The 15,324-nt window shown below is 43.6% G+C and overlaps 1 protein-coding gene and 1 long non-coding RNA gene across 11 annotated transcripts in view; both read right to left on the bottom strand.

Annotated features, from left to right (window-relative positions):
* Window positions 1-15,324, bottom strand: part of LOC137432691 (uncharacterized) — a 79,932-nt gene that overhangs the window by 29,272 nt on the left and 35,336 nt on the right. For 4 of the 10 annotated variants that reach the window (XR_013624136.1, XR_013624144.1, XR_013624140.1 and 1 more), the window contains exon 1: window positions 7,278-7,406. The exons of 3 other annotated variants lie outside the window; for them this stretch is intronic. This is a non-coding gene — a long non-coding RNA (uncharacterized LOC137432691). Of the gene's footprint in view, window positions 1-5,496; window positions 5,619-7,277; window positions 7,407-15,324 lie in introns of those variants that run through there. 3 more of the 10 variants (XR_013624132.1, XR_013624134.1, XR_013624138.1) reach the window with 3 other exon arrangements.
* Window positions 2,596-4,311, bottom strand: LOC144889850 (uncharacterized). Its single transcript, XM_078771060.1, has 2 exons — window positions 4,055-4,311; window positions 2,596-2,985 (listed from the first exon to the last, which is right to left on the bottom strand). The coding sequence occupies exons 1-2, from the start codon at window positions 4,217-4,219 to the stop codon at window positions 2,596-2,598; spliced, it is 555 nt and encodes a 184-aa protein (XP_078627186.1). The 5' UTR covers window positions 4,220-4,311.

The raw sequence follows: 15,324 nt of genomic DNA on the forward strand, positions 1-15,324 counted from the left end.
TTTGTCTTCTCTGCAAGAACAACAACAAGAACAAGAAGAAGAACAACAACAACAGCAGAGGGCACTCTATGAGCAGCGTCTGCGACGCGTCTGCGACTGCTAAATTTTTTGAAAAAAAATGTTTGTTTTGGGGCACCATCATTTGATCTAGGCATGGGGGGGGGGGGGGGTTGAAAAAAAAGGTTTTTTCCAACTTAAGTCTTCAACTTCAATTGTTTATAAAATGAAATATCACGTATATTACAAATACATTTGTGCAAAATAATTGTTTGTATTATGATTGGTATAAATCATGACAACACAGCAACTCAGGCACAGTCATTATCCTCAATTAAAACAAGCCCGTTCCCCTATAACAACACGTGGTGAGGCGAGTGCAGCGAGCCGAGCCAAGTTAGTATGTATGTATGTATATATATATATATATACATATATATATATATATATACATATATATATATACATATATATATATATATATATATATATATATAGACATATATATATTATATATATATATATATATATATGTATGTATATATATATATATATATATGTATATATATATATGTATGTATATATATATATGTATGTATATATATATATATATATATGTATGTATATATATATATATATATATATGTATGTATATATATATATATATATGTATGTATATATATATATATATATATATATATATATATATATTATATATATATATGTATGTATATATATATATATATGTATGTATATATATATATATATATATATATATATATGTATATATATATATATATATATATATATGTATATTAATATATATATATATATATATATATATATATATATATATATATGTATATACATATACATACATGCATATATATGCATCTCCTGTATATAATAATAAAAGGCAGTGTTCGTCCATCCATCCGTCTGTCTCCTCCATAACTCCAATACCATGAAATCTAGCGCCCCCAAACTTTGCCTGCATACACCTGGACCTCCAGCAGATTACAATGATGAAAACTGATTGTTTGGGTGTATTATAACACCCTTTTTGAAGATGATTAACGAGGTGCTCATAAGAAATAACCCCGAAAAAGGTTTACCAATATGGTGGCCCACCATCTTGGTCTGCCCACTGGTCCTCGCTGGGTTCTTTAAGCACCATTTTGGTTCGGCCTACTCAAACGTGCCTTGCCTTGGAAACACGATCGATTTGTCATGACATAATTGAAGCATATCTTCAAAATCTGGATTCGGATATGAGGATTGGATGCTGTAGACTAAATAAATGTCCAAATCTTGAGTGAAATCTGTCAAGATTTACCATATCGAGTGATTTTACAACTATGTGTATACAGTTGGGCCTCGATATTCGCGGGGGTGGGCATCCCCTCAGTGATGGGGACTCAATGTTGTTCCAGCAAGCAAATCATACGTTCCGGTAAAATCCGCAAATAGTGAAACCCACAAATAGCGGGGCATTGTCTCAATGGAAAAAAGGGGATAGGTTCCCGAGTCACGAAAATCGACGAAAGAGAGGAATAAACCACGAGTACCGGAAGCGAGGCAAAATCTGCAAATGGTGAGGCAAATCATGAGAATGTCGACGGTAATCCGAGAAGGTCGATGAAAGTCCCGGAAATGGCGAGACAAAACCCATAAATGGCGGCGATAATCTGCGAAGGTCGATGAAAAAATGCAAAGGTCGATGAAAATCCCGTGAATGCATGCCGCAGCATTGTTTCAATGGGGAAAAGGGGGCTAACGTTATAGGGTCCCGGCGGATCCTGATTCATAGTGGAAATTTTTTAAAGTTTAAAATGTTTTCGAACGCAAATGCACATGATTACAGTTTCACAAAAAATGCTTACAAATAAACCCAAAAATAAACCACCAGGTACCATTTCCAATTTTTTGAAGGAATGTGCTTACAGTTTATTAAAAGTGCTTTACCATACCATACCGTGAAAGTAAAAAAACGACAACACCAGGTACCATTTCCAATTTATTGAAAGGATGCGCTTTCAGTTTGTTAAAAGTGCTTAACCATACAGTACCGTCAAAAGTAAAAAACACACACCATCATGTACCATTTAAAAAATTTATTTTACAAACACACACAACTTTCAAATGATGATGATGCTGGTGATGTTGATGATGGTGTTCAATTAAAATCCCAAGAATTCCTCGAACTTTGAGGGCGACCCAAATGATGGTGCAGCAAAATTGTGCACTAAAGGAGAGCCAGGAGAGGTAGGAGAAGGTGAGAATGCTGGTGAGGACGCTGAGAGGAACGCAGGAGAGGGTGCTGGTGATCTTGAGGTGGAGGGAGCAGGGCTGAAGAAATGGGTGATGGGGAGCTGCCTGACACATTGCCCAACATTTCAATGGAGCTCTTTGTACGCGAGCAGCGCATCATCCAAGGCCCCTCTTGAACTTGAGGTACCTCTCCACGACTGGGTCAGTGTCTTGCACCCTGCCGACAATCGCCCGAGTGTCTTGCAGCAACTCGCCCAGGAACTGGACGGTGAGGTTGGACCATGGCACCTCTTAGTTATTACTGCCTGCTTCCGCCTCCTCCTCCTCCTACTCGGAAACCTTTGGAATGGCGTCCATCTCCTCCTCGATGAGTGGGTTTAGGGAGTGGATCAGCATCATGGTTTTCAGCATGAAGTCCCTCGTCTGCGTGTTGTCCTTGATCCACATTCTGAGAGTCTTCTCCATCCTTTCCATGTGGACATTCTGGACATGGGTGACCACCTTCGTATTTGATACAGTGTTCGCTAAAGCCTTCTCACGAATGGCCTGCTTCTTCCGTATGTAGTGAACGGTGGATTCGTTGACGCCATAATGCCTGCCAACAGAGGCCGCACTCTCTCCTCTCATAAGCCCGTCGAGCAGCTCCACTTTCTGGCTCAGGCACATCACGTTCTTCTGCCTCTTGGTAGTTGACGCATCTCCGGCACTGGTCTTGCGCTTGGGAGCCATTATTAAATGATTAGCAGAGCAAGTTAAAACCATGGGCCGAAGCAACAGGACGAGAACAATGATTGAGATTTTCATGGGGTGTACTTACAAAGGCCGTCGCGAGGAGAGGCATCTGGAACATCGTGGCCTTTGTATTAACAGGTTTCCAACATTCGTTTTCCCTTACACAATCTGTACTTACATGTACCTCGCGGAGGATGACATGTTTTAGTCGGAGGATGACATGTTTTAGTCGGAGGATGACATGTTTTAGTCGGAGGATGACATGTTTTAGTCGGAGGATGACATGTTTTAGTCGCTGATGGAACATCCCCTGAAGCGTTTTCATTGTGTAACATCTCTGATGATGCTTTACCCTGAATTGCAAAAATTGTAATCGATTAAATGAAGCGTTTGCATTCTATAATTCGTGGGAGTTGACTTGTTTACACATCTGGTGGAATATCCCACAAAGCTCGCTTATAGTGTGACTAAAATTCGCGCTTGCGAAAGGCATGAAAACGCAAATCACACAGCAGTGAATGTACGGTACTGTACTGTACTGTATAAGCAGGTCTTGCTCACGGCTTGTATAAGATGTGTTTTTGTATAAGATAATTTTTTTTGCGCCCTTGAAAAACTGAGAATTCTTGGAAACATGGCAGTGAGTAGGGGGGGGGGGCGGGGGGGGAAACCGCGATTTCCCGGAACAAGCCGCAAAAAGAAACAAACCGCGAATTTGCTGAACATTTTTCCACGAATAGCGGGGTCTGACCTTGCAATGGTGGACCAATGGTGGACCAATGGAAGAAAAGACATTCACGGACTGAGAGAAAAGGAAACGTTTAACGATTTGATTTATTTACAAGTATTTACAGTGTAATTTTTCAATAGCAAAGAAAAAAAAGGACGAGAAGCTGGAACTTAGCTCATCCTACGCCTTATTACCATTATAACAAATAAACACTACATTGGCCCAACACGGGAGAAGGGGAAAACGAAGGATGGAAACCTGTTAACACAAAGGCCATGATGTTCCAGATGCCTCTCCTCGCGACGGCCTTTGTCTTGACCTCACCAACGAACACCAGGCCGGCAAATGGCTGTCCCCAACAAGAGCAGGTAAAGGTAATCCCAGCACGAACACAAGCAGGTAAAGGTGATTGCCAGTAAGAACACGGACAGGTAGTCTCAGCACGAACACGAGCAGGTAGTTCCAGCACGAACAAGGGCAGGCAAGCATTCACATGCAGAAAGAGTCCTACCAAGAAAGGAGCACACGTGTACTGCCAATGCAATCCAAAGCGAAGAGTAATGCAGGCACGTACTGAGGCCTGTGAGAGGGTTCGACCAATAAACGAGCACAGGTGTACTGCCGACAGAGTCCACAAGCCAAGAGCGAGAATAATGCAGGCATGTGCTCGGTGAATGCAGCAGAGAGATCCAGAGAACACGTGTATGGCCTTTTGTCAGGGCCTGGCAAGGCGGTGGTGGTTCTGTTTGAGGGTGCCCTGGCTCCCGATTGGTGGAGCCCGTCACTCCGCCCCTACTAGCTCTCTCAAAGGGACTCAGGCCCTGATTGGTGCATATCCCAATGGTCTTTGGTATGTCTTCTGTCCTTCAAGACTTCAAATCAATCTGTGGATGCAATCTTTGTGCATCTGCCTGGTAAATGATCCCTTTATGAGTGGAGAGCCTGTCTTTCCCTTGCCCAACGCAAAAAGACATACTAGCCCAAGGGGAAGGGACTAAGATAAGATAATGGTCTGCTATGAAATAACTATTCTAAGGGACCTGTATTGTGGTTGCCATTACTTCTCAGCAGTTTCCCAAAACCGCAACAATATATATATACATATATATATATATATATATATATATATATATATATATATATATATATATATAAATATATATATATATATATATATATATATATATATATATATATATATATATATATATATATATATATATATGTATATATATATATATATATGTGTATATATTTTTTTGTGTGTATATTGTTACGGATCCTCGGGGGTCGGCGCTCCCCTTATCAAGGGGGGGGGGGGTTAATCCCCTTTTCTTTTTAGCTGGCCGTCCCGAATCCTGGGAAGTTATAACGCTCCTTCCGGTCGGTATTAGCTAGGGTCATTGGTCAAGGTAGTCCCAAATACCTACTTACTAACCCGACCGTAAAGCAGGGAAATAACTCCCGCTCGAACCACGGATATGATGGATAATGCCGAGCAGTTAGCAATCCGCGATCCGAGCTGTTAACAAAGACTAAACCCAATTCTGAGTGGTTCCTAATCGTACCACAGGTACTCAATTGAGAGAAAGGACGGATGCGATCGGATTAGGGAAAACCAAGAAAGAACAAGGTAATTTATTTACAAATATACAGAAAGAAAGAGGAAACAAAAGGAATATACAAGAAAGGAAGAGGAAGAAGCAGGACACAGGGCAGTCTTATTACAGTCTTATTCTATACCCCAGACAAACATACACACTCACACGGGGATTGTAGCTGGTAGGGTGGAAGGTCCAGGTAGATGGTCCAGGCGATGGGGTCCAGGCTCCGGTCCCACGGGCGAAACCCGGCAGGCAGCTCCGCACGTAGTTGGACGCGAGCAGACCTTACATATAGCAGGGGGGGGGGGGGGGGAGGCTAGTGTCCTTCAGCGTACGTAATAACTGCACAAGCGTGCCAAACGCACCCTCTCCAAGGTTCTCTTAAATGCGCCAGCGAGTGAGTCCTTACGCCAATGTGCGCTCCATATCAGGCTTTTGCAATGCACTCTCCCGACAAGTCCTTCCAATCACGACAGTCCCTTGTGCAGTCCCATAAAAAGCAGTCCCTTCAATGCGCGCGCGTCTCCAACAAGTCCCTTGCGCAGTTTGTTTGTAATGAGCGCCACTGAATAGTCCTCTCAAGTCCTTTTTGCAATGAGTGCCACTGAATAAGTCCTCTCAAGTCCCTTTTGCAATGAGCACCGCTGAATAAGTCCTCTGAAAGGGCTTTGCGTTCGCGCTTATATAACGCGAGCCAAGATCACTCCGCCAGCCAAAAACCAACGCCCGTCGGTGATATTGCCTCATCCTTGGTTGGCTGGTGAGGGCTTACCGGCCACGCCTTTGACAGCTGGTTGACAGGCCACACCTTGTTATTGGCGTTCTGCCCCCTTCTTCCTCGAGCCTGACCGCATGGTTAATGGCGTCGTTTGAACGAATGCTAAGGCACCGACTATAGGGGCGCGTAATGGCGGCGCTTGGAGAGGGAGGTCGCAAAATGAACAGAAGGGCCTACTCCTTATTTAATTGATGCAACGCAGATTCAACTATTGAAACACAGCCTTAACTAAACACATAATAATGAAATAACTGGAATTCCTATGGTGACCTACGTGTTGCTGTGGCCTAACTAGGGATGCAACCTTTAACCTCTTAATGTCATATTTACAAGTGATTATTTATTTACAAAAGTGTGGGTTCTAAAACTGCAACAATATTTATATATATATGCATATATGTATATATATATATGCATATATGTATATATATAGTATATATATATATACATATATATATGTATATATATATATATATACATATATATATATATATATATATATATGTATATATATATATATATATATATATACAGTATATATATATATATATATATATATTATATATATATATATATATATTATATATATTTATTATATATATATATATTATATATATATATATACATTATATATATATATATATATAATATATATATATATATATATATAATATATATATATATATATATATATATATATATATATATATATATAATATATATATATATATATATATATATATATATATATATATATATATATAATATATATATATATATATATATATATATATATATATATATATATAATCATAGGCATTAACATTCAGCCACAGACAGAGGCACTACAACAGTCTTACCTTGAATGCTAGAAAATAACAAAATTAAGTGATTAAAAACAATGAGTATGTACTTTCAACTTAAGTGCATCAGAAGTATATGGTGTTTTAACAATAGAAGATAACAAATGCATCCATTGCTGAGTTGGGTTTCACGACACGTCCATCCATTTCCCATATTTTCTGACTCCATAGCTCGGCAAAACTGACTTTCCCCACCCACCCGAACTCAAAACTTTGGAACAAAATTTCCTTTCACTCGCATACTGCACTTGCCAAGCTTCTTCCTCATCCGAGCCATACTGGTGCGTACTCATCCACCTTACCGTCAAGTCTCAATCCTGTAGATTTAAAACTTTCCCAGCGCCAAACTCCATAGCCCACCAATCTCCAAGCTGTTTTCTCACTGACCCTTTATCACCTTTCATCCTTATTTACAATGTTGAACCCCCTTTCCAAACACGAAGTGGTACGGCCCTCTCATGGCTGACAGCCAATGACAGCGTGTTGTTTTCCTCTTTTGCAGCAGGCTAAGCTAAGCTGTGCACATGCACCTTGGCCCAGCTCCAGCCTCAGCACTGCCCATCCCACCCCTCTTTTGAGCCCCATCTTCCATCTCATCTGTATCCTTTACCTCATGTCCTCTTTCACTTCACTCGCAAACTTTACTTCAGTCCCAAACTTCAACACCAGCCCTGAACCTCATCTCTACTCTTCGCTCAAACTACTATTCCCAACTCAGCCCAAACTTAATCCCATGTCCAGCACCATCTCCTGATCTAGATCCTCCAACATTTTCATTATACACTGAACAGCTTCTTTACAACTTCTATCATGATATATAGAAAAAAATACTTTAACCTATCATACATCCAATGAGTAGCCTATTGTGGTTTATTTTTTTCCATGAGAAAGCATACATGAAGAAAATCCTACAGGTCAAACGATCGTTTGGTCCATTCTTAATATTCCGACAGCATGCATATGTTAATTAGGATAAGAATAAGCAGATTTTCGCTCAGTATTCCGAAAATCCAATAAAAACAGTTTCTTAATTTTATACATCCGGCCTTGAGACAGTGGCCAGATGCATAACGGTTTGAAGATAGGAGCGTGAATGTTGTGGTTAATGTGCCAAATAATATTTGATATATTTTACAGCAAAAGCAATTGCAGTACTTCCAGCATTAGTGCAATGTGGGTATATGTATATATGTGTATATATACATACATACCTACATACATACATACATACATACAGTCACGTGAAAAAGTAAGTACACCCCATGTAAAGTTTTGACTTTTTCAACATATTTCAACATACAGCTATTTGATCTTCATTTCAACAATATTGATAGATAAAGGTGATGTAATATAACAAATATCATGAAACATTTACATTTTGTAGTCCATTGTATAATTTAAATAAACATAAATGCAAATTTCGCATGTGGAAAAAGTAAGTACACCCCTACATTTATCACTACTTCAAATACCTAAAATTAGAATCAGGTGCACCAGCTCAGGTGCAAATGATTAGAACATCGTTAGAGAGGATGTTGGAGGAACCTGTCTTATTTAAACCTCAGACATTTAGCTTGGTTGCTCTTTGTTGTTGAAGTGTGCGGCGTCACCATGCCTAGATCAAAAGAGCTCTCTGAGGCTTCAGAAAGAAGGTTATAGATGCCTACGAGTCTGGGAAGGGATTTTAAAAAGGTCTCCAAACAATTTGAAATCAATCATTCGACTGTCCAGAACATCATCTACAAGTGGAGAAGATTCCAAACAACTGCCAACTTGTTCTGGCCAGGCCGCCCCAGCAAGTTCAGCCCGAGAGCAGACCGCAAGATGCTGAAAGAAGTCTCGAAGAACCCCAGAATGTTATCACGGGACGTACACGTAGCTCTTGCCACTGTTGATGTCAAAGTGCACGAGACTACCATTAGAAAGAGCTGCACAAATTTGATCTACATGGGAGGGTGTGCCAGGAGGAAACCTTTGCTGTCCAGAAGGAACATCAGGGCAAGACGAAAGTTTGCCAATGAACACCTAGGCAAAGACCAGCACTTCTGGAACAATGTGCTCTGGACAGATGCGTCAAAGGTAGAGCTATTTGGCCACAGTACCAGAAGACATGTTTGGTGAAAACCAAAGAGAGCATTTGACCACAAGAACCTGATACCAACTGTAAAGCATGGTGGTGGAAATATTATGGTTTGGGGCAGCTTTGCTGCATCAGGGCCTGGGCAGCTCACCATCATATAATCCACTATGAATTCTTCATTGTACCAGAGGGTGCTTGAGGATAATGTGAGGCCATCTGTCGGAAAGTTGAAGCTCAACCGAAGGTGGACCTTGCAACATGACAATGACCCTAAACATACCAGTAAATCCACCAAGGAATGGCTGAAAAGAAAGAAATGGAGGGTTCTGGAATGGCCAAGTCAAATCCCGGATCAAAATCTCATCGAGAGAGAGATACAGATACATGGTAGGGGGATTTGAAAGGAGCTGTGCATGCAAGAAACCCCTCAAACATCGCACAGCTGAAAGAATTCTGCATGGAGGAGTGGGCAAAAATTTCTCCCAGTCGATGTCAGAGACTGGTAGACAGTTATAAGAAACGCCTACTTGAGGTTGTTTCTGCCAAAGGGGGCAATACCACCTATTAGAGCCAAGGGTGTACTTACTTTTTCCACATGCGAAATTTGCAGTTATGTTTATTTAAATTATACAATGGACTACAAAATGTAAATCTTTCATGATATTTGTTATATTATATCACCTTCATCTATCAATATTGTTGAAATGAAGATCAAATAGCTGTATGTTGAAATATGTTGAAAAAGTCAAAACTTTACATGGGGTGTACTTACTTTTTCACATGACTGTATATATATCGCACAGCTGAAAGTACCTCTGGCTACGGCTTCCCCTTCGCTCCCACCTCTTGTTCATATGTGTGTTGTACCGTCCACCAAACAGTGATGACTCCATCTACATCTCGCTGTCTGATAATATGGACCAACTTCTATCTACTCATCCCAACTCTCTCTTCCTCATATGTGGTGATTTCAACTGTCATCATGCCAGTTGGCTGGGTGTGGGTTCCCTCTCTCACCAGCCATGGCTCCTCAGCAAAGGACTTCTGCGACTCACTGGGACTGACACAATCAATTTCCCGACCCGGATCTCATTCAACGGAGCATCTTCTCTTCTGGACTTGGTTATGACTAACTTCCCTGAAAATGTCTGCTGCTCTTCTTCTGCTCCAATCGGATCATCTGATCATGTCCTTGTTAAAGTGGACATCTCTCTGACCATTCTCAGGGAGCCTGCTCAGCATCGACGAGTCTGGCATTTCACTCAGGCCAACTGGCACGGTCTTCAAGCAGCCATCAATCATCTGGACTGGTCTCCCATCTCTACCACCTCTGACATCAACTCATCCTGGGAATTCTTCCAAAGTAAATTGCTCTCTCTCTCATGCACAGATTTATCCCATCTCGCCTACAGTTGTCATACCCTTCCACCAATACATGGTACACGGAATCTTGTGGAAAGGCTGTTGCCCAGAAACAACTTGCCTTCGTCTCCTGGAAAGCAAATCCAATGGAAGGAAATCTCATTTCCTTTCACAAAGCCCGAAACAAGTGTGTGTCCACCCTCAGGAGAGCCAGGAAACAATATCTCTCCGTTCTAAAGACCGAACTCTCTTATCTGTCTCCCTCTTCCAAATCCTGGTGGCGTCTGGTCAAATCCGTTTCTGGTGTTTGTTCCCCCTCCATCCCCTCCCTTACCTCAAACGGCTGCACAGCTGACGCCGCACGTGAAAAAGCTGAATGCCTCAACTCTGTGTTTGCCTCTAAATCTTGTGTCCCAAACCCATCCCTCTCTGTACCCACCATACCCAGTCGTACCCAGCTGCTCCTGGACTCCGTGTCCTTTCGTCCTGACAAGGTGGAAAAGTTTCTGTCAACCCTCGACTCTGATTCGGACCCGACGGCATCGGCATCAGCCCCAAACCATAATATTTCCACCACCATGCTTTACATGCAACTGGACCCGACAGCATCAGCCCACGGGTCCTAAAATCCTGCTCTGCCGCTCTATCTCACCCTCTCTCTGTTCTCTTCACCCTCTCTTTTGCTCAAGGTCAACTGCCATCTGCTTGGAAATCAGCCAACATCACCGCTTTGCACAAAAAAGGTGCAAAAACAGATCCTAGCAACTACAGACCAATCAGCCTTCTCCCAATTATCAGCAAAGTCATGGAATCCATCATTGCTTCGGATATGAAATCTTTCCTCTTCTCCAATGGCTTGATCTCTGATCATCAATTTGGTTTCAGACCAGGTCACTCTACTCTGGACATGCTGCTTCTGCTGTCTCAACATGGATGGAGGTCCTCAATGCCAAACAGGAAATTAGAGCTGTCTCCCTCGACATATCACGTGCCTTCGATACGGTCTGGCACCCTGCTCTGCTCACCAAACTCTCCTCCTTTGGTATCCATGGAAATCTCCACGCATGGCTGGCGGACTTCCTCTCTAGTCGTCGTCAACGTGTGGCCCTGAATGGGTTTCTCTCATCTCCTCTTCCTGTTCAGGCTGGAGTTCCCCAAGGCAGTGTTTTGGGCCCTGTGCTTTTTCTGCTCTTCATCAATGATCTCTCTGACTCTCTTGAAAATCCTCTCTATCTCTTTGCTGATGACTCCACTCTCTGCCGCTCCATTCCTCTTCCCTCAGATCGGCAGTCTGCAGCCTCCTCACTCTCTGAAGACTTGGCCAAATCACAGACTGGTCAAACAAGTGGAACATGTCTTTCAATCCTGACAAATCTCACACTCTTACTATGTCTCTCCGAAAAGATCGACTGGACAACCCTCCCATCTACTTTCTCAACAATCCTCTCCAAGAAGTTCTGTCGCTCAAGCTTTTGGGTCTCACTATCTGCCATGATCTTTCTTGGGAAAACCACATTTCCAAGCTGGCCTCCAAAGCCAGTCGCCGACTGGGCATCCTCCGTCATGCGAAGTCCTTCCTCGGCACACATGAGCTCCTCACCACATACAAGGCTTTCATCCGCAGCTCAATGGAATACTGTTCTCCCCTATGGGCCGGTACTCCTGCCTCACACCTAGCTCGGCTTCACGCTGTTGAAACCAAAGCTTTCAGAATTATTGGAATATCCCACGATGAAGCTATCTCTGAGGGCCTTTCACTCACTCACCGCAGGCAGGTAGGTGGTCTTTCTGTCTTCTACCGACTCCTCTCCGCCCTTGCACCCCCAGCTCTCTCTGTGCTCTGTCCCCCAAATATTCCTACAGGTCGCACAAGATCTGCCAGCAACCCTCTGATGGTTAAACTGCCGAAATCTCGGCTCTCTGCTCACCTTCACTCTTTCATTCCTCTTTTCTCCCGCCTCTGGAACAAACTCCCTCACTCCCTTCAATCCCACTCCTCCCTCCAGGTCTTTAAAACAGCTGTTCACCACCATCTCTTATCTTCCCCCATCCAAAAAAAACCTTGATCTTTTCTACCCCCGCTAATTCACCCCAGATCCACCTTGTTTGAAATTCCAACTTCTTTCCTGGAAGTCCTGGCAGTGTCCATATGTTTTATACCTCTCCCACCCCCCCTTTGCATGCCCCCCCCCCCCAAAGCCCTCGCCCTCTCTCAGATCTCTCGATGTCTCCATGTCTCTCGGTCCCTGCTCTCAAATGTTGTGTTTGTGTCCTTTCCCCTCTCTCCCCATCTTGTCTACCGCTCCCGATGTTATATGTTTTATGTGTCGGTTTGTCTTTCTATGTGATTAATGTTCGCTCTTTCACGAGCCTCGATCTTGTATACGAAAATATATATATATATATATATATATATATATATATATATATATATATATATATATATATATATATATATATATATATATATATATATATATATATATATACAATTTTATAAACAGGAATCAAATTCCTGCGAGGGGCTAAGTGTGAAAAAATTGAGCCCAGTGGGCTGTTGACGCGTTATCAACGTAGGTCCGTGGTTCGAGCCCCGCATTGAGACAGAATTTTTTCACACTTTGCCCCTCGCAGGAATTTGATTCCTGTTTATAAAATTATATATATATATATATATATATATATATATATATATATATATATATATATATATATATATATACACTGTATATATTGTGAGAAACCCCCGGTGAAACCACCTTTGTTCTCACCCAAATGAGTGCCCCGCCCACCACTGACGTAACCTCCTTGGAGCCTCACGCGATTGGGAGGCGAGTCGGCACGTGATTGGTGGAGGGTCAGAGAGCGCGGCCGCCATCTGATGAGACGGACGCAGCTCGGAGGTTCGAGGCCTCGAGGCGAGGGGACTTTCGTTACGCCTCACGACAGCGAGTTGTGCTGATCGTTTATAGTTATGGATTGTACGAGTGAGTGATTCCGGAAGAGAACGAGTGATTCCCGGAGATCGTAGATTGGAACTGTGAGTCCTATATTGCCTGCTTCGTGTTGGAGCTCCTGGCCGACCGTTCCTGGCGGCCTTGTGTGGTATTCCATCCTGGTATCCTTGGAGTCCCGGAGCTCGTCGATTGGAGCCGCGAGGATCTTACCTGCGTCTCGTGGGAGCGTCTGTGGCCGACCGTTCCTGCAGGCTTGTGCAGCCTATTCCATTTGTTACCTTTCAGGGTTTTTGTGATCGAGCCAATAAAGCATCGTGCCTTACCCCTAGAAGGCCGATTAAAACACAATTGTGTTGATTACGTCTCTTTTGTCCACTCCGTGGATTACTTGAAGCCCGGACATTCACGTCCGTATTCCGTGCTGGGAACATTTACCAGGCGGGATCGCGACAAATGGGGGCTCGTCCGGGATCATTCAAGTAAGAGCCATTCGATTGAGACGGGAATTCTGCAGTGGACGACATCTTCTGGCATCTGTTCATCGCCTTCTCACCAGCGGACGCCGTCTGGGAGGAACTTTCTCGCCGTAGGACGCTGTCTTGGGCAGAGAAGTGAATAGCCTCGGATCCCTCTAAACAACCGACAAAGAATAAGCGAATAGCCTCGGATCCCTCCAAACAACCGAAAAAAAAAAAAAAAACGTGAGTATTTGTACGTGGTATTTTTCTCATTGGCAATTTGATGTGCGGGTGATATTGCGTAGTTGTGTCGTATTTCCCCAACAGAGCGTTGTGTTTGAGCGTTGTGTTGAGGTTGTGTTTTGTGCCTGGTCGTATGATAACTCGTAGCCAAGCTATGTCGACCAGGGAAGTGAGAGTTCAACCTGATCATGTTGACAGTCACGTGGGTGGCGAGGTGAGCGACGCAAGCAGCCTTGACCCGGTCACTCAACCCGAGATGTTAGGAAGCGATTCCATCATGACTAAATGCATGCGTTCGCCCTTCTGGACCGGGCTGACTCCGGTTCAACAACTTGACATGTATAACAGGGAGAATGACAGGGCAGAGGCAGAGCGTGCTGCGGCAGCAGAGAGAGAGCATGCGGCAGCAGAGAGAGAGCATGCGGCAGCAGAGAGAGAGCATGCGGCAGCAGAGAGAGAGCGTGAGAGAGAGAGAGAGCGTGCGGCAGCAGCAGAGGGAGAGCGTGCAGCAGCAGAGAGAGAGCATGCGGCAGCAGAGAGAGAGCGTGCGGCAGCAGCAGAGGGAGAGCGTGCGGCAGCAGCGAGAGAGCATGCGGCAGCAGAAGCTGAACGCGTCAGAGAGCATGAGTTGCGAATGTTGACTGAACGACTGCGGGCAGAGGGGTCTGCTGCAAGAGTCCCGGAAACTGTTCATGTTCGTTTGCCGGACTGGACGGGAGACACGAAGCCAGAAGCGTATCTGGAGATGGCGGAGAAGTTGTTGGCTGCCGGTGGCATTGATGAGAGCTTGTGGGTCGGCCATCTTGTGAGCCATCTATCTGAGAAGGCGAGGGAGGTATATGCGAGGATGGCAACCGAGGACGCAAACAAATACAGGGCATTGAAGGCCGAGATTTTGAATGCCTATGCGGTGTCCGCATGTATTTATAGGAGAAATTTTTTCAGCTGGACTCGTGAGTCCAGTCAAACCTATGAGGAACATTCGCGGGCCTTGTTGGAACAGCTGCAGAGATGGTTCAAGGGGAGCAAGGTGGAGTTACCTCAAGCGGTTGCGGAACTCCTGGTGCGTTACCGTATCGATCAACAGCTTCCGCCTGACTTAGCATTGTTTCTTGTCGACAAAGACACTGTTTCCTTGGCAGACTGCGTCAACCTTATTGATAAACATGTTTTGGCGTGCAAAATGCTGCAAGTCACGCAGTCGCTTCGTAAGACGGAGGAGTCTGCGATCAAGACCGCCCCCCGTCTG

This window comes from Myxine glutinosa, chromosome 1, assembly GCF_964187855.1.
Source record: "Myxine glutinosa chromosome 1, kmMyxGlut1.1, whole genome shotgun sequence".
In the NCBI taxonomy this organism is placed as follows: Eukaryota; Metazoa; Chordata; class Myxini; order Myxiniformes; family Myxinidae; genus Myxine; species Myxine glutinosa.